General features: G+C 44.9%; 1 protein-coding gene across 1 annotated transcript in view; it reads left to right on the forward strand.

Moving 5' to 3' along the window:
- LOC131207615 (peripheral plasma membrane protein CASK-like) overlaps positions 1-25,244 on the forward strand; it is a 59,239-nt gene that overhangs the window by 2,564 nt on the left and 31,431 nt on the right. Inside the window, exons 2-3 of the mRNA XM_058200235.1 lie at positions 14,469-14,581; positions 21,019-21,124. Of these exons, the coding sequence (XP_058056218.1) occupies positions 14,469-14,581; positions 21,019-21,124 (219 nt within the window). The remainder of the gene's footprint in view (positions 1-14,468; positions 14,582-21,018; positions 21,125-25,244) is intronic.

Raw genomic sequence — 25,244 nt, forward strand, 5'->3', positions numbered from 1 at the left:
CGCCCAGCTGCAATGGGTCACTAGTTTCGAGTTTTATGTTGGAGTACGGTGGCCCCTTGGACGGTCTTCGACAAGAAACCCGAGCGTCTCCGGGTTTTCCGAATGCGCAACTATGCGTCTTTTATTCATACACATTTCACCCGTCATTAACCGGGACGCCGGCCAGAATGCGGCCCGGAAACGCCCCGGGTAACGAATGTTAAACTTTCGAATCCTTTTATTGTTCGCCGTGTTGGTATGTTTATTTTTTCCGCTTCTCTTTGTCACTCCGGCTCTCTCACTGGCAGGCTGGAGGGCCATCTTTCGGTGTCACGGACCCGTACCCCCAGCTGGCTGTCCCGGCGACTGAACGCACCCGAGATTTATATGCTCTGCTTCATCGGGAGTTTGTGCGCTCCGCCGTCGTCGGGAAATCCTTTCCACTTCCTTGCAAGTTGTCTGCGTCGCCGAAGACAAGCCCGGTTGACACGAGACACGAGACTAATCGTGGTGAAAAAAAAAAAAAACACAAACCATAGCCAAGGACGACCCAGCGGAGGACACGCACACAAGCACACAGCGTACGCCTGGCGGGGTACGAAAATAAACGGCTTCAATTTCGGCTCGAAGTTTAATCCTTTGACACCTATCTTTTCCGCGCCGGGTTCGCCGGCATCATTCGGGATCCATCTCGGGATCCTCGGGGCCCGGCGGTGTTGTTTGGCACTTTGTGACTTACGGTGCCGCAGGATCATCCCCTGTTCGCTTGCTGGTGTACCCGGTCAGAAGGGGACGGATTTGTTCATAATTCATTCGTTCGCGTTTGCCTTCTTTTGCGTGTCGCCACCCTTTCTCACCGGCCGTGGGTCATTCATTTTAAGTGTTCAAAACAAAAACTTTCCCGCTAGCTAGAGTGTTGCGGTGAGCCAAGACGCACATGGACGGTTCGCACAAATTGAGGGTTGATTGTTGGAGTGGTTAAATAATGTTCGGCCCTTCGGGGGAAAAAGGTACCGAAGCGTGTCCAGCCAACAACATTCGCCAGCAATTTATGTTGCCATCATTGGGTTACGGTTAAGTGTGCCGGATCGAGGGCCGGTTTTTTAAGACCGCCGCTAACGGCCACCTGTGTTTCCGGTGGGCCGGTTGGATGGGAAGATAATCCCTGCGAGGCGCGCCTTCGAACCGGTTTAATTGAAGAGTTTTTAAGGTGTCCGCAATGTGTCATAACTTTCGGGGTTGCCCATTTCGATTCCGGATTCCGGCCGTCGCCCGAAAGTTGTGACTGATGGGGGATAATCTCGGACCAACCCGTAATTAATCTTTCGATTGCCACTCGGGGCACCACATGCTCCGGACGGTTGAAGCACCATTTGGTTACTTTGCTTACCACAAAAGTACCTGTGTTTGCTGGATTTCATAATATTCCAACATTAGACACGAATCGCTGTCCCACATGTGTGCATTGTAAAAATCCGCTTGAAGGGCCTGTGATGGAAAAATGGTTCCTCGTAAAGAGGAGATCCATGTGATGGGTTTGATGTAGTGGTGGTGGACGATCGATGAACTTATGGAGCAAAAACCTCGCTTATACTGGGAGTTTCAGGTTTCTCTGGTTGACCGGACGACCTTTGGAAAGAACATATCGTGTTTTCCCTACACGGTAGATTCGTTGGGCGAGCATCGGGTCTTACCAGGGTAGAGGGACACCGAGATTCTTTTGCGGAAATTCTAACTGCCGGGCTACACGATGCGCAAATAAATTTTCTGGCATTTCAGATTAATGCCAAACTGTTGCGCTTCTGTCAAAAACGTTTATGGTCGGCCGACCGTAAATCTGACCGCAAAACCGACCGGAAACACTTTTAGCAAACGCTTTGCAGCTGCTATAGCATTAAAATCGGAAAAACAGAAAAAATATTCATAAATTAATTTATTTCTCTTCTATTTCTGTTTTCTCGGACTAAAAACTCGAATGTAAACATGCTTGACATTTCGTTTTTATATTTTTGCTGCCACACGAAGCGCAAACGAAATGATATTTTTGCGGTCCGAATTACGCTTGGTGTGGCACCGCAGTAACACAGCGTTATCTGTTTCACTTCCGCCTACAGACTCTGATCTTCTGTCGGGGATCCTTCTTTATTCAGGCTATTCAGGGTTTTGGCCGTTAATATTTTGTTACAGTTTTTGTAACAAAACTCAGGGTTTTTGCTGTTAATGCTACAGCTAGAACTGTTTATCAGACTTACTACGCTGTTTAGCAGGCATGTTACAGTCCCAAAATTCACCATAACTGTTCACAGAATCCAAACAGTCCTAGTCAGTTAGTGGACGGCGACACTTTCGTCTGCTCGGCGTCCAATGCAACCATTGGAAGTTGTACATTATGTTCAACTTAACATCGTTCCCCAATTAGCAGGCTCCAGCTTGTTCTTCCTTCATTGTGTGCTTGCTTGCTCGCTCGCTTAAAAAAAACGCAGCAAAAACAACATCCTTTTCGACACGAGTAATCGTTTACAATGGCAGTGGAATCTGTAGGCGAGTGGCCTCGGCAACCCGAAAACTATGCCCCGGGGGCTCAAACTAATCAAGCGATCATTAGTATCATTCCCATCATTAAAATGTAATCGTGTCGTGTTGGTGGCTCTGCTGTGTCGCGTCCTAGGTAGGCTCGGTTCGGTTTTTGTGGATCCGGTTGGAGCTGGGGCTAACTTGGGCATTTACCCGTTGACGGCTGATTTGTTAATGATGAGCCCGTACGGCGCGGATACGGGAAGGCATCGAATGCTCGAAAGCATTCATTGAACGACGGTTATGTGCACCGGTCGGCGCGGTTTTTTGCCACGGCACGGTTTTGCTCTAAAGATAACGAATGGTGTACCTCTTTGCGTGCCTCTTGCGTAATAACTAATCAGAGAAGAGCAGCTTGTGGGCGTATGAAGCATACAATGGTAGCGTGCAAACGAAATGTTTTGATTTATCGCGTCAAGTGCTTCATTTTTCTCGCTCGAACTTCGCGTCTGCCCGTGTATGTGTGTGAGAAGAAAACCTGGACACCGTTTATTTGCATTGCACCAGGTGGCATTCGATCCTTTTCTCTCTCTCTGCTTGGTTGCCTCTGCGGAGAAAAAAGGGAACGTCATCCGCCCGTTATCCGTGCACCACCAACACACATCCGGAGGTTGCCTTGATGGAGTGGCCTTATCCCGTTCCCGGAGCATTGTTCGCTCGTGGACCAAACTCCCTCGCAGTTGTTGACACCGCCCGGACTGCTCTATATGTGTGTGACACAATGTGTAGCCAGGATGCAATGGTCCGGGAATGGTAAGCCAACGTACAATTTCACGGTAATTACGGCACAGGCGCTGGGCTCTGGGCAGATTGGCAAACAGGAAGCAAAGGGCAAAAACCGGAGGAAAAGTCTGCTGGGAGGAGGAAAAAGAAAAAAGCGGGAAACTGACAGCGAGGCAGGGAACCAAACCAGTGGCCGCCGGGGGCACTGACAGCGCGGATAGTTACAGTCACCAACCCCAGCGGCACTGTGTCCTGGCGAAAGCACCGATCCTTTGCGGGTGTGGAAAAGTATTGAGCAGCGAAGTGTAGGCCACACTTGAAATGGCTTTTCCTCGGGGCCGCATGTGCAGCACGTGTACACGTTTTTGTGGGCCCCTCAGTGGTCCCGGAGAGTAACTCTCTTCGTTCGTCCTTTTCGTTGTGCGGCACTGTCATTAAATACGGGCTCCATCCGGGGTCCTTCCGGGGATGCATTTTTGTGTCGCTGCTCATTCCGCGCGGCGTCCGCTAACGATGCTTTCGATCTTCGGCTTTTGGCCGACATAGCGCACATCGCGATGCGACGATGGGGCCGAATGAAAATAAAACATGACACAACAAGACAGGCGAGCGTATTTTTTAGGCAACGCTCGGAACGTCGGAGCCGATTTTTACACCGTATCGAACCGTATGCAACAGGCAACAGGGGGCCCTTTAGAACCAGTTATGCAATATGTGCCACTGTATTGTCTTTATTTCATCGTTGTTTGCTTGTCGGACCCTGTTCGGGATTTTACTGGTGGCCCACCATGGGGGGATCACTCTGTCAGCTCTGTTGATAGCGTTCTGACAGGGCTATCCGGTAACCGGTGGGGATATTCAACTAGCCCCAGTACTAGTACCTGGAGCGCTGGACCGTTCGTTATCGCCATAACCCAGCCCCAAAACGACAACGACACCCGAGCGCTGTGTGGAAATTAATTTATCCCGATTTGCGCGCTGTCGATCCGCTGTCATTCTATGGTCCAGGATCTCCCGCACACTCGGAAGTCTCAACCGAGGAACGGGTGCGTGTATTTGCTGCCACCGGACCGTGGCAGCAAATTGAGATAACATCTTCAAAGAGCCGTGGGAACGATTATTGTCGGGAGAATTGATGACGACCGTCACGCGGTTGGCATCAACGGTCGCATGAACAACGATCCGTCCTGTCGTTCCGCCGGCCGGGGGTCCAGAAGTAAGATGCCGTGGGGAACTGAATCAAATTAAGTAGATGTTATTTGTCGACAGAGAAGTCGCCCGATACGACGGCCGGGGGATTGTGTGTGATTCCGAGCGTGTGGTGCAATGTGGCATCCGGCGTGGCCGGCGTGTCTGTTTGCGTTGGTGAGTTCTTTGTGTGTATTTAATGAATAAAAGTGACCACGGCCCTCGGATCGGTACAAGTTGTCGAAGAGCGAAGAAAAGTTTCTGCAAGACGATAACATTGAGCCGTTTGATCGGCTCACTGCAGATGACATGCTTTCTACGGTCTCGTCCTGGTCTTGCGTGTTGGATCACGGAACGGAACGCGCGCTTGAATGGTCCGGAACGGCCCAGCAAAGCACCAGAGGCGATGACGCGCGGTGAGACCACCGTCTGGGATATAAATAAATGCAATCATGGTGAAAGTATCGATACATAACGGGCAACGACGCATGCTGCTGCCAGGTGCTAGGGGGGCTAGGCGCCAGATCCACGTTGCCAAGTTGCTCCGTATTCGAGGTTATTTCGAGCGCGCTCGAATCACTTTTGATTAATGCTTGTGAATTTTGATTAATGCCTGTGATGTTGGAACTTTTTAATATTTTCAGATAAAGGTTGTAGTCACAGTTGGGTGGCTTATGGGTTTACTTTCGCCATTAGTGGAATTTCTTCCAGCGGCGCACGGGTCCGTTAAAGCCCCGGGCTGTTGGCCCTTTAGAATGAGCGGAAAGATATTTCGTATAAATAAAATCACAAGAAAGCAGCACATCTACTTATGGTCGTGCCATCGCTAGGCAGGAACAAAATATGTCCACAGGATCACGTGTGCGCCGCGCCCGCACGCTACATGTTACCCTCGGGTGCGACGTGCTGCGTGACCTCGGCGTGGCGTGCAAAGTTCGAAGAAGAACAATAATAATTCTTTAGCTATTTTTATCACCCGACCCGCTCGAATCTCTGGCTGCCCCGCCCCGGGAGACCTATAAGGTAGGGTGAAAGTGGTGTGCGTCTTTCGAATGGCCTCGGCCTGTTCTTGGTGCTTCTTGTGCGGCCTCGCCTTGGCGAAGATAATGGGTTTTCTCGCCTGGAGGCATCTTTTTGTGGAGGCTATCTTTTTGCACATCACATCGCACGCACGTTGCCGGCCTGCCAGGAAGTGGGAAATGGCCGAGTGCACGATGGTGCGTAATGTTAAGGGACCTATCTCGTGGGGTCTCGTGCAGAATCCCTTGACTTTCTTGAGCCACTTCTCGTGCCGGTGCAGCGTAGTGGAGGAGCATGTTGCGTAAATCGATTCGCACACCGGTAAGAAGAGTAGGTTTACCTTCCGTGGTTTGCGACAAAATTGTGCACGACACGCGTTGAGGAGCCATCAACACGTTTCAGTTCCTTACACATGCACATTGTGTTGCTTTCTGGTGAGGAGCAACATTGTAACGGTTGGCTCTTGGGAGTTGCTGGAGGTGTTCATATCAATATTGTGCACAGATCAGCTTCCGTCTACAAGTGTTTGCATTCCCATTTCGGGTTTGACCGGCATTGTGAAAGCGTGCTCTAAACAATCGTCTATCAGCCATGGTCCTGGCAAGAGTGTTGTGGCAATATACAGCTATTGGACTGACAACGTGCAATAATTTGTTTCTGAACGATAGACCATGTTTCTACCTCTTCATTGACGCGGTACCAGTACTCATTCAATGAAAATAAAAACACGGTGAGCGTTATTCAATGGTGTGTTTGCAAGCCGAAAAAGTATAGCATAAGGGGATAGCTCTTAAAACGCATTTTACTAAGCCTTAATTGGTCTTCAGCAACAACAATTAATGTGTTCATTTGTGGATGTTGTAATGCACAGTGAAAAGTTTGACAGCCACTCGTGTTGAGATGTGTAAAAATGCTCTCAGACTTCTTAAAAGCTTGTTCCTGTTCACGAACTACGTTATTGAAGTGAAATTAATGTGGTACCATTTTTCTACTGTTAAGGCAAGTGCATTAAAATTAATGGGACCGTTCACAGAGATTGTGACGTGAAGATGCAGAATGTTCCAAACGAGTGCTGACTGTGATAACGAGCGCTGTGGATTGTGAGTTTGGCTACACTTGCTTGCTTGAGTGATGTTAAATAGTATTCACAAATTCATTATGGCTTAATGATCCTTGACAAATTTGCTACGGTAAGTGGCTTTCGGCAATCGCAGAGTAAACTGTCACAGTGAGTGCCCTGGTGCTCCTTCTGAGAAAATTATAGCATTTGTACCATGTCGGTTTTTATAGAACAATTGAGACTTTCAAAACGGGAAGCAAGCAATGAAAATAAAGCACCAAAGACATGGAAATGGAGACAGACATGGATAAAGACATGGAAATGGAGGCGCCTGGTAGTTTTTGGGATGCTACCCAAGAATCCTTTCTTTCGACATCATTTCCTTTAGCCTTTTAACTTATGTCGACCACTGAGCACAACGGTTGCCTAAATAACGCAGAAACCGGGGTTCAACTTTTCTCCACCAAGACTACCCAACAAGTGGTAAGCGCCTCAATGAAACATTTTACATATGCGTGAAACTATCGTGTACAACTGTGTTAATACGAGCTCGATGGCGCTCTGCAGCGAGGAAAAAAGTAAACTAAAGTCATGCTTTAAAGCATCCGGGCTAGAGTCGAAAGCTGGCAAGCTCATGAAGTCATTAAGGCCAACAAGAGGCCGGTCGTTATTTGCAGGTATAATCATGCCCACCTATGTTAGGTTCCTGTATCGTCCTGCCGGCACGGCAGTTTCCCGAGGTCGAGGGTACCACTTTCTGCTTCGCACCGTCGTTTTTGTTGCCGCTAGACCCGCGGCGAAAGCGACGAGAATTTTGAGACAATGAAAGGAAATTATGGACATTAAAGCGGGCGAAGGTAAAAACCATTACGATTTCACGTACGCCGAGCCGAATGAGGTTGTAAATCAGCTACGAAGTGAGGGTGAATTCTGTGATTATTCTGCCCGAGTATCCTTTGAACCGAGTACCGTTACGGAATGTTTGCTAGCTTAGTCTGGGAATGGTTAACTTAGCTGAGCGTTCAACAGAAAATAAACGTTTTCGTCGATCCTTTAACAAAGAACTAGCAAGAAGTCAACATTCAGCCAAGTTTGACTAACCGTAATTAGTTTAGCAAGTTTGAGCATGTTAATTATACAGTCAGCCTAGGTAATTCTAAAAAATCCGAATGATAATTTTATTATCATTCGTCAACTATTTTACAATTTAAATGTTTGCTGCTACCGACGTGCCAATTCTCGCACCGCATTTTGTAGGTCAACTGCACGGCAAAACGGGGGTACAAGGGTGTTCGTTGCGATGGCAGAAGTTAATTCCCTCGAGCATACTCCTCAAACTTGGGTTTGCCTGCGCATCGGTTTGCAACATGCTATTTATGCAAAACGCACACGGTACCGGTACCGGGCCGAGAACCTAGTGGTTCCGCCTCCGCATGGCTTAGCTCTGGCTGCCGGCTCTGGCGTGGAAGAGGTCTGGTAATGCTCTACCTTCAGCACCGTAAGAGGGACGGCCGAGGGTTTTTATACGATGAACAACGTTTTATTAAACGAACGCAAACATGGTGATCAAATGATGTCGCCGTATCGTCGTCGTCGTCGTCCTTTCCGCAATCGTGGATGCTAGTTGCAGAAGTATGCAACCGCCTCTTCCTATGTATCGTCCCACAGCAAGCACCTGTAAGGAGGGAGCAACATGACCCTCCAACACACACACACAGACAGACAGGTGCGCGCCACTTCAGCAGGAGCGTCACCTGTGCGCCACGACCATGGGTGGTGCCCATTTCATTGGGGGTTTTCGTCGACTAACGTGCGAGAAGTCTGGTGCGTGTCGGGGAGCAGAGGGCGCACAGCAGCATCTCGCTAAGCTTCCGGCGACGGAGGCAGCTCAAACTCATGAAAAATGGACATCTGTACACACCTTTTTGCTACTCGTTGCCATCCGTGCCATCAGCGAGGGAGCATAAGCATAATCATCATCGTAAATTATATGTGAAGACACCGTATTTGTTGCCTATGTTCCCGGCGTTTGTCCTGCGGGGATTCTGCTCTTTTGATACTTGAGCTGAAGGACGTTTTCGGGACGCATTCCAGCAGCGCTAGCCGCGAGCGTGGCGCCGGTGGAAACCCGTTCGGTGTAATAATGTGTTGGCCTCGGGGCATTTTCGTGTGATGCCACCGCGCAGCCTTTCTATCAAATTAATGTCACTTTTATGTATGTGGCAAAAAGAAGCGTGAGAGAGACTCCTGGCTCTGGCTAGTGTATCGACGCAGCTACGTCAGCCACTTTGATGTCTGTGTCTCGCGGCGCTCGGCCCTACAAAGGGCGCAACAGGCCATTTAAACGAGTCTAAATATGTGAAGATAAGTGTTCCTGAGTGATGACGAGGCTGATTCACAGCCATCTAAAGAAGGTAAAATGCTTTAAATGATGATGGTTGACAAACACGACCGAAGGAACGGTAAACTAGCTGGCAGTACACTTTAGTGAGATTTTTGCGTGGAAACGATGGTCGTTTTGAGTAGATTTCCCTCTTGTGAAGATACTTCTTCAGAGTGTTGTAATTGGAATTCTTAGAGCCGGATCTTCCCATTGCTGCCTGAAACCCGTCTCAGATGATTGCTTCGTCTTCTTCATACGATTCTGATGGGTATTTGTCGCTTCTCCGTATCATACCGGATGAAAAGAAACCAATTTAGGATTAAAACGATCGCCTTTGGTTCCGAAATCGTCCGAGGTTTCATGTTTAAAACGGAGCAAATGTGTCAATTCCTTGCAATCATACGGATCAGTCTGTAGCGAAATGTTGTCACTGAAATCACCTTGTTTTTCTTCCAAGAATGATAAATGATACTCACTACGGTCACGAAACAAAACTCCTCTCGAGCTTTCTGAGCGTGGTGGTAATAAACAAGAGAGACTGTGTGGCTTCTACATTGTTTTGAATACTTTAGCTACACGGTCACTCGGTGAAAAAGGTAAAGTTTTTTGTTGCCACACGTTTGCGTTCTCTAGTCGGCTCTCGAAGGGTTGGCAGGCAAAGCTCTCTGTGTCGCACCATTGCATCATCCGTCTTCATTACGGGACGCCGGCCGGACCAACGCCAGGAGTCTGGCACGGAGTTGGCCGGGCCAGACACGACGATACCTATCGGTGGTGTAGAGACCGATTTCGAAAATGGAAAATCTCTCGTTTTAATGGAAGATAAATATTCGAAGAGCTTATCCTGAAGTTTTTAATTATTCATGGCTGATTTATAAACTGCTGTAAGCATTCGGTATTCATAACCTGTCGCAAAACTAATTAAGCGCCTGTTTCACCTGCGTCGGTTTGTCTGCGGTACTTTTTGGGCCAACGATGGGTGTTTGCTGGTTTACCACGTGGTACACCCAAAAGTGGTACGCTTCGTTAGATGGGATAAAATGTGGGTTCGCTTGCGGGCACTTGCCAAGTAGAGCTTTGGGATTTTTGTTCACTGCCGAGCCCTGCCCAGCGAGCTTATGTGTGTTGAAAACGGTACGCCGCACGGTGCTAAATCATTGTACTCAACATTAGCTCTCATTTTAAACATGCCTTTCTTCTGCTTGGAAAATTGCGCCACATTGGAAACTATCAATTGGACGAGTTTCAAATAACGGCACTGCTTTTGCGCAGCTTGACTTCATACAAACAGTTTGCTTCTATTTACATGCAATCAATCTTAGTTTGTTCGTGACCGTATTGTATTCCTTGAAGCATTGGGGAAAATATGGCCGGTGCACGAGTTGAAAAGACGCCGTTTTCAGATCTGCAGCTCTAAAGGACTAAACACATCACGGTCACGGCGTAGCATTCGTCGCACAATGGTACGGTACAAATAAACGGAAATGTTCATTCAATGCGATGCGATACGTTTGTGCAAAATTGTCCAGATGTTCGGTGCGTACCACGCACCGCCACTGGCTGCAAACATGCGAAAGCTTTTCATTCGATCAGCAAAGCGGACCATACGCCGCTACGTCACGGTTGCATGGGTGTATGGGTGGTCGAGCATGGTTTTTCGTCAAACATTTGGTTTGTTTGTAACGTGGTCCGGGACAAGGACAAATGTGGTTTGTTTAGCGATGATCAGCTTCATCGGTTTCAGTGTTCCGTGCACTAGAAATGTTCTTCTTTGTAGACGAAGGAACTTCTTGCTGAGCGTTTGTCTTCATACTCTGCCATCAGGCATATGTCACTGTAATGGCACGAAACAAGCATTCTAAAGCTTCTAATGTTGTCACGGTTCATGTTGACATGCTAAATTGTTGTCGGATGCGATCTACAACCGTAGTTACTGGAGCAAACTTGAGCAATTATGGAAGGTTAACATTCAGTGCATTGCAGTCAGAGCTATGTGTCCTTGTAGTATTCTGAAGCCAGTTATAACTTTATCTGTTAGCAATGTTTTTTTTTATTAAATCAATCAAACATCCTTCATATCGCTTGTTTAGTTTTAATTTCCCAAAATCACTTAGTTGCGTTACAGTGTGTGCGGACAAGGAACAAACATGTCTTGTGAAGAACTGTTTCGGAAGTAGCTCCTGATTGCTCCTTGGAATGTTTGGTTTCGTACTCCAACCGTTGAAACCGTTACTAGGCGGCATTTGCTGGGGGAACAGCACAACCGCTCGCGGTAAATGTTGACACGAGCGACTAATTAATAAAATGCTTTATGAGCGATTACATCGTCCGGATGACTGGACATGCTCCGGCTCGACTTCGGCTCCAGTATTTGCACAGCCTTCGGACGTGTTACGCTTCACTCACCATGCGCAAGATGTGTTCCATTAGCGATTATTAATGTACCATACGGTATGTCCATATCCACCGACGGGGGCGGACCGATCGCAATGTTTATTGTGCTAATGTTCACATGCGGCACGACTTCATAGCTTTGCCCGTTCCTTTCCGATGCTAAGGGATGTTTAGGGGAGTAATTTATGGAGTATCTTCTGTCGATGCCATCGCGGAGCGCCAATACGATTGTAAATTGACCGTTCCAGAAAATTACGATTGTAAATTATGAAGACTTCCAGAAATGAACAGTCAATGAAACATTCGGAAGCTCCAGACAAGCAAAGGCACATGTGAGTAATGGTTTTTGATTATTAATGTTTTCCAAAATATAGGTGTCAGTCCGTCTGTTTTATGACTATTAAAATGAATCTTTATAGTAGCTGAACTGCCGAACAGTATGGGCACACATGAACTGCTGGCTTCACTTCACGATGGAGCACAAGATCGGCGACCACATGGGGGAAATAAATCTTTTCAAATGAAGTTATCATATACTTCCCATGCTATCTGTGTACCGATCGAGTTTACGGCACTTACAGCATACGTATGTGGAAAGCCTCTGGTTTCATTATGCAAATGACGATACGCACTTCCTTGGTCGAGAGGGCTCGAATCGGTAATTAGGGCCTGGCGTGCCGTCTTTTCAAAAGTAATCCTATTCGGGCCACCAAATGTTATGGCGGTTGCTCCTGTGTGCTAATGCTGTGCTCCAGCGTCGTTGTGCCGCACCGCGCCGGTAAATCTCGTAACTGAATTAGTAAACGATGTTTATTATGTGCCCTGTGCGCTGCGTCTACATAGATCTTCCGGGAACCCCGAAATCGGTGCACGCGCGACGGGGTTGTGGTTGAGACCAATAGAAAGAACTCTCTTGCACACACATGCTGGAAACGACCAGCCCGCAGCCGGAAGATGCTCGTAAGCCCAACGCACGCCGGGAAAGACTAATTGCCGTGCTCGTAAATGGACAATCTCATTAGCACAATCACGTCCATTTTTACTGCTTTCCCGTTGGGTGCCCAGAGTGATTTGTGGGAGCTGCGAGCAAGGACTTGTCACATGCCATGTTCGTAGTGCCTTCTCGTGAGTGATTTCTGCATGTTGTGGGCTCTCCGCAAGGGGTCTTTCCCTCTCTCACTCTCTGGAGATGGACGGAATTAAATATAGTAAAGGTACTAAGCAACAAGCTGCTTAGGATCATGGTTTATGCATTATGCTAATGTTCGGCCATAAGAAACGTCACCGTTAGTAATACCATTGTGTTGCGTTTAGATAAGTTTAGTGATGATTTAGGTGTTTTTCTGTAAGGGCCACGAATGGCTCAAAATGACTATATGAGTTACCAAATGACGAGCTTCAAAAGTTGTTTTTATCTAACTGTACCATTTGTTTGCTTTTGATTTATTCTTACACTGATAATAATGAAAAAATAACAAAATAATAAAATCGTAACAAGCAGTAGTTCAAAAATTAATTAATTTGAACGGATGACCCGAAAAAGGTTCCAACCTTTTCTGAATTAAAGGTTTCCAGTTAAAAATCAGCAGAGGTATTGTTGGTACGATTTTCAGCTTGAACTCGGTTTTAAAGTCGGAAAACATGGGGAGAGGTTTACAGATACACCGGAAAATGTGCTGTTCTGTAGTTGGGAGTATCGAATGAAATTAGTTGCTAATCATACATTATGCGCACGATGGCACCCGTGTTCAACCCCTTGAAATAAGATGCTGGCGCTTTCGCTCCTTTCCTGTTCCGTGTCACGCCAATTTTAATTCGATCTCGTTGTAAGAGTGCGTGCCGGGATGGAAAATACATTCAATTATAACCATGAATATTTAAGTTTTGCATCAGCCGACGCTGCAATTGCAAAAGAATTTTCCCCAGCAGCGCTGCCGCGAGTCGAATATTTTATTAAAGATAAACGAAAAGCTGTTTAACGTGTCAAAGTTTCGATGTGAATTCTTGTGACTGTGTGAAAACTAACTCTATATGTTAACCCAACTGATTAAAAAGTTAATTTGTAAACCAAAAGTATACCCTTCTGACAGCAAATTCTATTTTAAAAACTTTTTGGCATTGCGTTATGCAAAACGTCTGCCGTGGTAGTAGTGAGTGATAGTTGCTACACAGCAAATTTGACACAAGAAAGAACAGACAATTAGTATGACAGTTGGCGACGCAGCGTTGACGCAATAATGTTTTATGTGAGGTCCTTCGACTGACAGTAGGACAGGCAGTTTCTGCTTCAATGTGCACGACTGGTAATTGTCATACTTAATTTGGTTTTGTCTAATTATGGCAATTAATTTGCATAATTTAAATTCTAATGGGTAGGCCGAGCTTTTCATTTTTGATTGCTTTGCCGATGCTGGCCAGTGAATTGCCCAAAATACGCTGAGTTTGGTTACGTTTGGGCTTGGGAATTTCTCTTGGAAAGCATGTGCACGCTCACGATTCTTTTAGTGTGTGGATTATGGAACGGTAACGAGATTTGGTCAATTTGTTGAATCACGAACTTTTCGGAACTGTGCATTGGCGTTCTCATGACGGTCTGTTTTCGAGCCTGAAAGTTTGTAGGAAAAATGTTGGATCTCGTTCATGCTCCGCTAACAATATGTTTGCTTTTGTGTTTGAACCGAAAGTTGCTAAATGCTTCTGGCGTTCTCTTTAACAAGGGTACATTTACATTTTTATACTGACGGCACAGTTCCCAGTATTTTCCGATGTCCCAATTTGGCAAAATTAACATATGTCCAGGCTTTTTCGGTGGACTTGTCTTAGACCTCGTGCTTCGTCGCTTTAGGCCGTTAAACGGCAGAGTGAAGGTTTCTCTTTTTATAAAGTTCTCTACCTTTTTCAAATATTCATCAAAAGACAGCAGATGTATTTTCATTAAGATTAATAAAGCCATATATTTTTATACACCCAGTATTTAAGATCCACAACTTTTTATTATTACAAAATGGAAATGTATTTTGTTGAGTGATTATTGAGTAAGGATAATGAAATCGGCAAATCTTTTGTTGAAGATAAAAAGAAAATAGAAACCAATCAATAAAATAGCTGCCCTTTATAAATAAATGTATCATTTTGATTCCATTTCAGAGGCCCATTTTCAATCGTCCGAAGATGCATTCACCGGGAGTCCAACCAGCAGTTTGCTGTAAAAATCGTGGATGTAGCCAAGTTCACAGCCAGTCCCGGTTTGAGCACATCGGGTAAGTGTCATACGACATATGTAATTATTGATTACGCTAATTTTTAATGCCCGTTCTTTTAGAGGCCGTGATTTTTTTTTCTAGTAGTGTGAACAATGAATAGTTTATTGTACGCTGTTGCTGATAGAGTCGGTTAGCAGCGCTTCCCCGTATCGTATGTCAGAAGCCAATTAGTAAATCGCTAGTGATTGATAGCTTATCATAAACTATAACATTAGGGCCTTTGGTTTTTCACCGATCTCTTGCAGGATTGGCGCGGACAATTAATTTATTGGTTGTTCCTCATCCTTATGTACACCGGACAATGTACACCGGTTTATCGGTTTATTGGTTTAAAGTTAAATTTATTCCAATTAAAATTTGTTTAAATTAAACCGTTTTACGACGATTTTTTTCGAATGTTTTGTTTTCTGTTCGCCGAAAACATTTTGGGAACTGAAGGTAGAAAAAAATAACAACTCATTAAATTGGTCCTCATTTCATTCCCACGTTGCGACAGCTTGGCTTTGACTTTTCTAAGCCGCCAATCGCCTCGCACTCGGCGTGAGTGAGGTACCTTTCGGTGGAAATCAACCAAGCGTATGTTTCGTGGAGCCATAGGTTCTTCAACCCTCGTTTTCGCCACGTGGCGCGGCCTCGTTATCGTTACGCGGTGCCACTTCACGTGAACCCATCATTTTTCGGCATCGTTGAGCTGGTGGCTGGGCGGGTTTTGCAAGCCAGATTTCGGCTCGCAGCAAAGACTAGGGATTTCTGGCGAACTTAAGTAAATACGAAGAAGTAAAGTCTTCAGTTCACAAGCCGAAAGTTACACACAACATTTTACACAATCATAACGTGCTGCATGCGTCAATTGTTTTGCGCTCACAGCTGGTGCTGCTGCCGCCGTGCCGATTCGGGTTCCCAACTTCCCGAGGAATCCGAGAGAATCCCAGTAAACGGCTAGAAACATTAAACAGCGAATACAGATGAGAAACCCATCAACACATGGAACCTACGGCACGGTCGTATAGCTAAAGCACTGCCTTGACACCGTTTCCGGTCCGGGTTGACGACGGTTCGCTCGGCCGGATACGTTAAGAGTGAGCTCAACGATTGTAAAGTTCGGTGTCGGGTTCGGTGCCGGTGGTACGTTAAATCTTTTACGCTCCCCTCATCCTGCCGTTTCCGGTCCACCCGTCCGTCGTTTGAGGCCCTTTGAAAATGCGTAATTAATAATTTGAAGTTTCTGCGGAACAGCGGCTCCGGGAGTCTACTACTGGGCCGGGAGTATGTAATGTGGTCGAAACAGAAATGGCTGCGCTGGCCGGAATGTTGGCCCGAATTTCTCTCTTTTTAACGGCCTCACAGAGAAGCCGCAAAGATGGTGGCAACGGGACCGAAGTTCCGTAAGGGACCCGGCTATTCTAGCGGGTCCATCGAAGAGCTGAAACCTTTTGAGGATTTGTGTTGGTTTCTTCCAAATTGAGGCCCACGGAGCAGAAAAGAGTTACTTTCGCACAGCACTGTTTCGGTGGCAGATGCTTTAAAGCGTTCCACGCCACTGCCGTAATTCAATTCGAACGCTGGGTGGTCGAGTTGGTGCAAGGGAATTGGCATTAGCAAACGTTAAGATGATTGATTGCGCCGCCATGGCCGTTGTCATCATTATTCATTCGAGCGAAAGTGAAACACCACGCTTGATGGGGCCCATTTTTGAGTTCTCGATGTCGGGGTTTTTACTCAGCGCTCCAAGATGACGCTTTTGGATGCGGGCGATGTTAATTGAAATGAACTTTGTTCAAACGGTGCGTGGGAGCATAGTTTGTCGGCCAGCTTGCCTGGAGTGGTGCTCGATGGTTGGATGGTTGTTCAAATTGAATTTCTTTTACATTCCACCACCATCAACAAAACACGTAATGCTCGCTGGACATAGTGCGAACTGGTCGCACTGAGCGACAGCTGACAGAGGATGATGCCCAGGCGTTGAGGTGTCCGAAAAGCTGGGCTAAGATCGTTTAGAAACATTAAAACGTAGACCCGCCGAACCCGAGGACGGGTTGCTGCAACACTGGCGCGAACTTCGACGACACCGGAAACGGAGGCGGCCCGCGCTGTGTGACCTCAAGATCGTTGTCATCGGCGAAAGAAGCCACAAAGGAAGCCAATTATCTTGGGAAGATTAATGAAAGTAGACATGATTTATTGTGCAGTAACTGAAAGAAGGTAACGTAACTTTTTCCACCCTGCTCGTTAGGCGAAATGCTCGGCCTCGGGATGGTGGGCGATGAAAACCCCGAACATAAACATTCCCACCGGAAGAGAAGGGGGCTACAAGATGCATGCATTATGTATGAAGGAAGCAATTGGTACGCCCCGTGGTCCTCGGAACCCCCGGCCGAACCTGTGTGTGCGATGTGGTCGAGCAAAAAGGATACTGGACACAGGTCTCTCCCAAAGTTTCGTCAGTATTTAGTTGAATTAAACATTAACGGAACGCGATCAGTCGTCCAGCAAGTCACTGTACAATCGGACCGGACTGGACTACGCCGGGATTCGGCGACCCATTTTATGTATTGGGTTAATTCAATAATAGACGCCGCTGTCGATTTAATGGCAACATCTTTAACCGATTATTCGTACGGTAGCGATTGTTTATACATGTGCATGATTCTGGACTATTGTTGTTCCAGACGAGTTGTGTGTGGACTTCGAAAAGCACTCCAAACTTTCCCAATCTCTAGACAACCGCAGGAAAAACAAAGAAAATACGGTAGCAGAATCCAGCAGTAACTCAGAAGTTATGAGCAAAAATTGTTATGCTAAATTGGAAGGAGCGTTCTACGCTGCTGTATAATTTTGCATCAGTGCGCTAATTTCCAGCACGTTTGGAAAAGTAAAATTCCATTATCTTGTTTCACAGTGGTTGTGACGTCCTGTTTTATGGTTGATGGGGATTCGGAATTCATTGTCGGGCACATTGTAATTTCTTTGTTTTCGTCGTTCCTTCACATCGGTTAGTTTCTTGTTGTCACTCGGCGGTCATCAGCACGCAATTTTGCTAGCAAATGGCGCGAACACCATCCTGTTGGTTGGTTCATTCTGCTGTTGATTAGTATGCTGGCCACGGTGCAAAAACTGCGCAGTAGCCTGTGGATTCTGCTAGCCATCTGCCGCGTTTCGGTATAAAATATTTCTCTACTAATGCATTAGCTTCCGATGAAGCTCTGTTCTTGATGTAGCACATTATAATGAGCAGGACAAACCAACGAAAAAGCAAGGAACGATGCGAGCTGGTTTCTTGCCGTTGCTTTCGCCCGTATTTCAGTGTTCATCTGGGATAAATGAAAAATGAAAACAATTATCATAGATTATGCCATGCTGCTCATCGTTCTTTTCGATTAGCGGCAAATGGAAGCAATGTAGGCTGGTTGTATGGGAGAGCTATGGCCCCGGGTGTTTACTTCGAGAAGTAAGCAACCACTGTATCTCAGAGCATGGTTTGATTTTGTTTGCTTTCACGTAACTTTTCAACACATTTCTGCAGACTGCAACCGTGGGTAAATATAGGCTGAAGTGCAAAACAAATGGTTATACATTTGTTTGTTTTTACGTCAAGTACAAAGGCTCATGGCTGTTCAATAAGTGTTGCGGTTCGATGAGAAAAACACAATTTTATGTTTTGTAATTCACTTTATTGTTCCATACAGCTTTCCTGACTTGTTCCAACGAGATTCCAATGTCCAATGAATTCCATTCCTGAAGCGAGAATCTGGAAAGGATGCAAAATACGCTTCCACAGCTGTTATGATCTCATCGTAAGATGACAAACGTTTTCGATGCATGAATTTTTAGGTCTGGAAACAGATGGAAGTCGGTAGGGCCCAAATCTGGTGAATACGGTGGATTCGGTGGATTAATTCAACTTTAATTCGAAGAAATAGGTCCACACCCCTCTGTAGCCATTTTTTTATTTACTATCACGGTGATAGACCCAAGTCTCATTCATAGTGATGAGTCGATGCACAAAATCTAATTTATCCTTATCCAATACTTCAGTCAAAATATTGTTTGCATCTCTTTCATTTCTTTTGCTTTTAAACCTTCCAAAAACGAGACATGTAAGAGACATGTTCACGTGAGGGCCGAGGGCGAAAACCCCTGCAAGTGTTGTGGGTATTTTAAATGTAAGCTCATGAGTGGCGAACCATGATTGATACATTAAAGTCAGTTGTGTGGGGATCATGCCAAGCCCTGAGGTGCTGTTTGAATTCAGAGTGTTGTTTTTTTTCCAACGCTATTCCAAAGGCTTTTCAGATGTTATAAATTATTCCATAAAAAGGTTCAATCATTTGTTCACCACAGGTACGTGAATCCAGATGCCGATGTTAATCCGTTAGAAACTGTCCGGCGGGACTGGGCGGTTGGAAAATGCTTGCAGTTGGTTTAGCGTCGAAAAGGAACCGAAATCGATCTGTTATGGGCTTGTTTTTTTGTTTCACAACAAAAACAACGTGCCACCGGAGGAGAGCAATTCTTTGGTGCGGAAAATTGGTGCGCTTTATCAATCGCAATTCGTCGGCCGAAGCACCGGCCAACCCTTAATCAATATTTAATTTTGTTGTGCCTTCGCCGTCACTCCGAAGTCCGAAATATGAAGAAAAATTGGATTTCCCTAGATGATATTTTCATTAGCGTGTACCTCGTGCGTGGCACGATGATTGATTTTTGTGCGTCGTCTAAGTCGTTCGCTTTTCGTTTCATTGCACGAGCTACGGATTTAGCGATTAATCATACCGATAAAGGAGTCTACGTCGCAGGTATGACGAGAGGTGTTGATGGCCAACGGAGAATATTTTATGACTAAACTCAACGGAAGTGATCTGTTTGAGTGCGATGGGTGTGAAGTGAACTAAATAATTGGAGTCTGCACCGTGGCACCGTAGGCAAACGGCATACACTACCCTCCGGTACCTACATGTGATACATGCCGGAATGTATAAGCTGAAACGGATTTTTGTACCTCGTAGCAGCATCGGTACCATTCGTCGCCGTTCTCACGGGGCTCAGTCACTGTATAACCCTGTGGGCTATGGTGAGGTTTGGCTTTCGGGAGTGTATGATGGGAAGAATTCAATTTCCGGATCCGCGGTGGTATTCCAGGTTATGGGAACACGGTGCCGCAGGGAAGGTTGTGCGAGAAGCATCTTGTTCTCGTGAGCATAGCGTGTGCTCAGCGTTGCCTGCTGCTGGCATACTGCTACAAAACGTTCTAATGAATGCAAAAGTTTCATTTATATGCTGGCCATGTGCCCAGCGGGAGGTTGCTGTCCATAGACCTACAGTGATGGGTAAAACTTTACCTGAAAATGGTATAATTTTGTGTCCGGTATCGTATCGTTAGCTCTCGGGAACAGTTTTCGCGTTTTTTAAGCTGTATATTATACCAGTGCCATTTGTTGCACTTTCCATACTTTGGTTGGATGAATAATCGATTGCACTTGACTTTTAAAGCTCCATTTGTTCATTGGAATAATCGCGGTATTCTCTGGTGTTAAATTTGAACAGTTGTTAGATGTTGGTAAATGTATTAAATGTATTTATGTAATAATGTATTAATGTATTACATTATTAAACGGTATCAAAACAATAATACATTTGTTACAATATGCTTTGATAGTTTCGTGTGTTGAGTAACAAACTTTGTTGTTACCTTTGATGAGTACCAGCGTGCTTGTTATGTTTGGTCTTGTCTCACGACTGTATAAGCGAGGAAGCGTTGTTTACTCTTCCCTTTTCTTGGTGTCCTATCGCTGACCTGAGTTCTCTTGATCAAGGATTGTGCTCGAGGGCAGACCGCAAGGCTGTCGATTGGATGACATCTTCAATAAGTTGGCGGCCTTGTTTGGTTTTCCCTAATTTAATTTAATGCTTAATAATATGTTTTCATGTTTGCAACACTGAGCAAAACAGAGATAACAAGCCAAATCTAACAATTCCAAAGGTATGAATGAGTAACTTCATTGTTTTACATCGTATCCGAGTTAATATATCGTAATTTTCGAAAATACGGTTTTCTGTTAATCAAAAGATGTTTGTTGCGGTATGTTAATATTTCTGTTACGTAAAAACGGATATCATCTCATCTATCGATATCTGGTGGATTTAACAGAAACTACGACTAGAACGATAAATCGCACGCACATCTAGTAGCCATAGAGTAGATGTAAAAAGAATAGTGACGAGGAGAAACGCGTGATACGCGACGGATAGTGGAGGAAGAAAGAACTCATAATTTTTGAGCTCCTCTAACATTACGGGAATTATAAAAGAGGTTCTACAAAAAAGGTTTTTTGGTTTGTCACTGACTCAAAAGTGAATAAATTTAACAATTTCATTTCGTTTAACTGATGCACTGGTTAGAGTTCAACAGCTTTCTTGTTTCTTTTTCTTTGCAGATTTGAAGCGAGAAGCTACGATATGTCACATGCTGAAGCATCCGCATATTGTCGAACTTCTAGAGACCTACAGCTCGGAAGGAATGTTGTACATGGTGTTCGAATAGTAAGTATTGGCTGTTGGGAATCCAGCGTAGTGTTGTACCGCAGCCTTGGATATTATTTGTCAGGAAGCTGATGGCATATTCGAGAGTCAGAAAAAGAAACCACTTTGCCTCGTGGGAAAAATATATTCATCTTCCAGAAGGGTTGAAATCCGTCATATCATATCTTACTGAAATTTATCGCCGTTTTCTATCTAACGTCATGAAACATTAATGATAAGTGGTGACCGACGAACGAGTAAGCGTAGGTTAAATCTCGGGCTTAAGGATGTTCGTGGGTGAGATGCTATTTCTTTTCAGTAGGCTTTATTATCATTGTTTGGCATTAATTTTCGTACGCCACACGAATTCATCATAGGAGTTTGGCAAAAGAGAAGAACCGTCGTGGGATCATAGTGAAGTATATGCACACGCCGCACATTGCTCTGCGCAAAAATATATTACGCTTGGGATTTCTCTCAAGAAAACAGGGTACGCATTCAGTGGAACCAACCTGCTGCTTCTGGTTTGTTGTGGCCAGATACTGAAGTGACATTTGTTTTCTGTTGTTTGTGTGGCCGTACCAGATTTCATTTATTATTTACATTATCTTCGTTATTGGATTAACTAAGGTATGATCACAGGTTTTTCTGAATTTTCGAGTATATCAGGACTGTGTTCGTGTGCCCAACGTGTTTACTTTTTGGGTTGCACAAAAATACCTTAAAAATGCCCTGTCATTTGCGCAATACTTCATATTTTCAGTATCCAAGCGATGTCCAGTATCCAAGCGATGTGTTTGGCTTGGAGTGAAAAATGTTGTTCATTGCACTAGCCAAAAAGAGGAAGCCTTTTGCTAACGAACGTACAGGCATGTTCCTTTTGTTCTCCCATGCTGTATGACATTTCACTCTCTTGACGCGTGATTGTTCGTGCGTACGGCCCAGAAAAGATGAAAAACGCCCGTTTGACAGCATTCGATGACGGGAGTTTCGATGTGAATAGGCCTGTTTTGGACGGTCTATGTTGTGGAGCGATAACAAACTCGCCTCACTAAAATGGCTGAAACCTGCCAAGTTGCTTTTCGTAAAGTAAAACTATTTTCGTTTCGACGTTTTGATGTTTGGCGTGTTCGTGCTCGCGGGATTAACTTTTGTCGTTATTTGTAAGCAGCATCAACACCTCAATGCATCGACTGCGTGGATGTGTGTAATGTTCGATGGAAAATCCGTGAAATCCTAACAGCGGGCTCGATTTGTATGTTTCCGTTTTATACAGTTGCATTCATTCGGGCCGATGATTCTGGCCAGTCTCTTTTCAATGAAGTTCAAATTTCACGTTCAACCCTCTTAAGGTTTTACGAGCGGCGTTGTTATACGCATTTTGCATGCATTTTGATTGCTGATTTGAGCAGATTGTGCAAAAAGTGGCATTCCCTAAGAAATGGTTCTTTTTTTTTATTGAAAACCGGTGCATATTTTATTCATAAAAACACCACCGCCGGCGGCTTGTCGGGAGCTCATAAGCATACATCCCGTTCCGTATATCATTTTTATGATTATGGGTAAATTGGTAGTCGACCCATCGAAAACAGTAAACATGCGGCCATATGATCCTGTACCCGGGATCGATATTCTGCGATTGCTTCGTACGCTCCAATTTTGCCAGGTCGACCAGCAAACTGATTGGCTTGGCCAAAAACACTTGCCTCCGAGCATCTGTGGTTGCCATCGTGCGTTGGAATAATATGAATCTTGAGACGATTACAGCCATCATTTTTCATCGTATCATCTTGAGTGAATCAGTTCGGTCGGACCTAGACGGTCCTGCTGCTGGACCTGCTGCCGGTCAAGCTACGGCGGTCAAACTGCTGACTCAGGAGCTATCTCATTCGATTTTATAAAATGCATAGTCTTTCGAAGGATGACGATAAGGGGCGACCGGATGCTGACGGTTCTTCCTGTGATCCTGTTTGAGCAATCAAACCATTCTCGAAGTGTTTGCCCAAATTTCCCATCGCCCCAAACCGCTACGCTTTGAAAAGTTTTCCACTTCTTCGCCTTCCGACCAACACGAAGAAGTGGTTTGTTGGTTAAGATGCTGTTTCTCCTTACGGTTATTCATTGAAACACTGCCCGTTGGCGAGCATCTCCGCAAACTCCGATTTGAGCGTTTCATTTTTGATGGTATTACAGTAATTAGATTTTGCCTAATAAGCCAAGCTTCGGGCACGAAAATGTGATGGGCGATGCCTTAGTGCCAGGCTACCAGTGCTAGAGTTGTTTGATCACGAATGTTTGTGTGCTATCCAATGGAGAAGACGATTGCGTCGGCAATAGATGTATGCTGGATGGTTGTGAGACGGCAAAAAGTGAATACATAACAGTTTGCGATTGAGGGCCAGTTTCGTGCTGCCGATGGGTGGTAATGAGCTAATCCGAGAAAATACTTTACATTCAATCGGACACAGTATTGGAATGAGGAAAACTTTGAATTTACAAACTGCAAATATGCTGAGCGATGGACTTTGCCGTGTATTATCGATTGAGTTAAGTTTTATCGGTTATCATGTAGTGTGAACCGAAACAGTTTGACCCTTTCAAATGGTTGCGAGCAAAAGTTATGGCATATTCCTTCCCATTACGAAGTGTTACGTTAATCTGGCGCACCAAATGCTTATTATTATAAAATTTTTTTCTTTTTTCGTAGAAGAATCGTACATTCTGTTTGAACTGATCGGCGTTTACTGAGTTTTCGTTGTGTTATTTGCTTCTTTGTATGCACATTTAAAGTTTAAAAAAATACTGTGTGAAGTTTGAAAGCTGCCGGAATTCGCGTATCTACGTGGAATCGTAGAATAACAATCCGTATAATTTGATCGTGTTGAACATCGCTTCGATGTTTTGAACCTTGAAGCAACCGTCGTTGAGTGAGGTGTTTTACTCGAAGAATATAATATTGTTTTGCCGCAAAAACACCATTCGTTTAAAATCAAATTTTCTTTACTCCATGGAAATATGCCAGAGCATCTAGGATAGATAATAAAAAAACAATGCGATGTTCAAGCAGCATCAACCGCCGCAGGTTTGCATAATTTGATTGCTTCTCATTTTTATTCCATTTTGCTGAATTTTGGCGAAGACAAGAAAAGATTGGTAATGGTCTTAGGCCAGCAAAAGTGGGTGGTTCAGTAAAATAATAGAATAAAAAGATAGCCGCGGTAGCATATTAATTGAAGTTTTTCGCTCCCACGTGCGCCTTTAATGTTAACGAAGGAACAATTACGAAGCATTTGAGCAAGAATTCTTTATTTCCCATCTCTCCGCAAGCGCGTAGAGTGTGGCCGTTGAAGCCTGTTGATTCTGCTAAAATCGATTCCCATGGAACGGTTTCAACCTAATGGAAGCACCGTGGCTTATTGGTGTTATAGTTGCGAGTTGAATTGGATGCCCAGCCTAAAACGCGGCAGTCTGCGTTTCGCACTTCCGTTGCAGTTGTACCCATCCTGGCGCAATGATGGTTTTAGTCTCCAAGTATACTGACCATGTTATCTATAGCGTGCGAGAGATAATACCGTGCACTGGTTTTTGGCAGATTGAGTCGATTGCATCAATAATTTACGCTCCAGAGGAATGTGGTGAATAAACGGCGTATTGTATAATGAGCAATTTTCAATTCGGTGGTATTGAAAAGGCTTAGCAAAAGGGTGCGTATGCGAAATGTGGGTCAAATGAGAACGTTGGCTGTAATGATTCGTGTCATGTATTGCAATCAATGATGATGCTGGAGATTTAGTTGATGATTTCATGAAAACTCTGATTGTTTGAGGCAATTTGACTATATACTTAGGAGGTACCTGTGTTTGTAATATAAATCACTCTCTCTCTCTCCAAAATATATTTTGAAAATAATTGACAATTGATCAGTTTTTAAAATCAATGAAACTTTGTCTGTTACTATGCTCATCTGGAATGAGCCACGGTTTTTTCTACTTCAAAGCATGTTATTGAATAGAAAACTCCGATGAGCTTATTATAATACGTTTCGTGGAATTGGGCATTAGTTGGAATGTTAGAAATAAAAGGACGACACAAAGCCTACCGTTCGGCCTCTGATGAAAAAAGAACATTTATTACCCGTATC

This window comes from Anopheles bellator, chromosome 2, assembly GCF_943735745.2.
Source record: "Anopheles bellator chromosome 2, idAnoBellAS_SP24_06.2, whole genome shotgun sequence".
NCBI lineage: Eukaryota > Metazoa > Arthropoda > Insecta > Diptera > Culicidae > Anopheles > Anopheles bellator.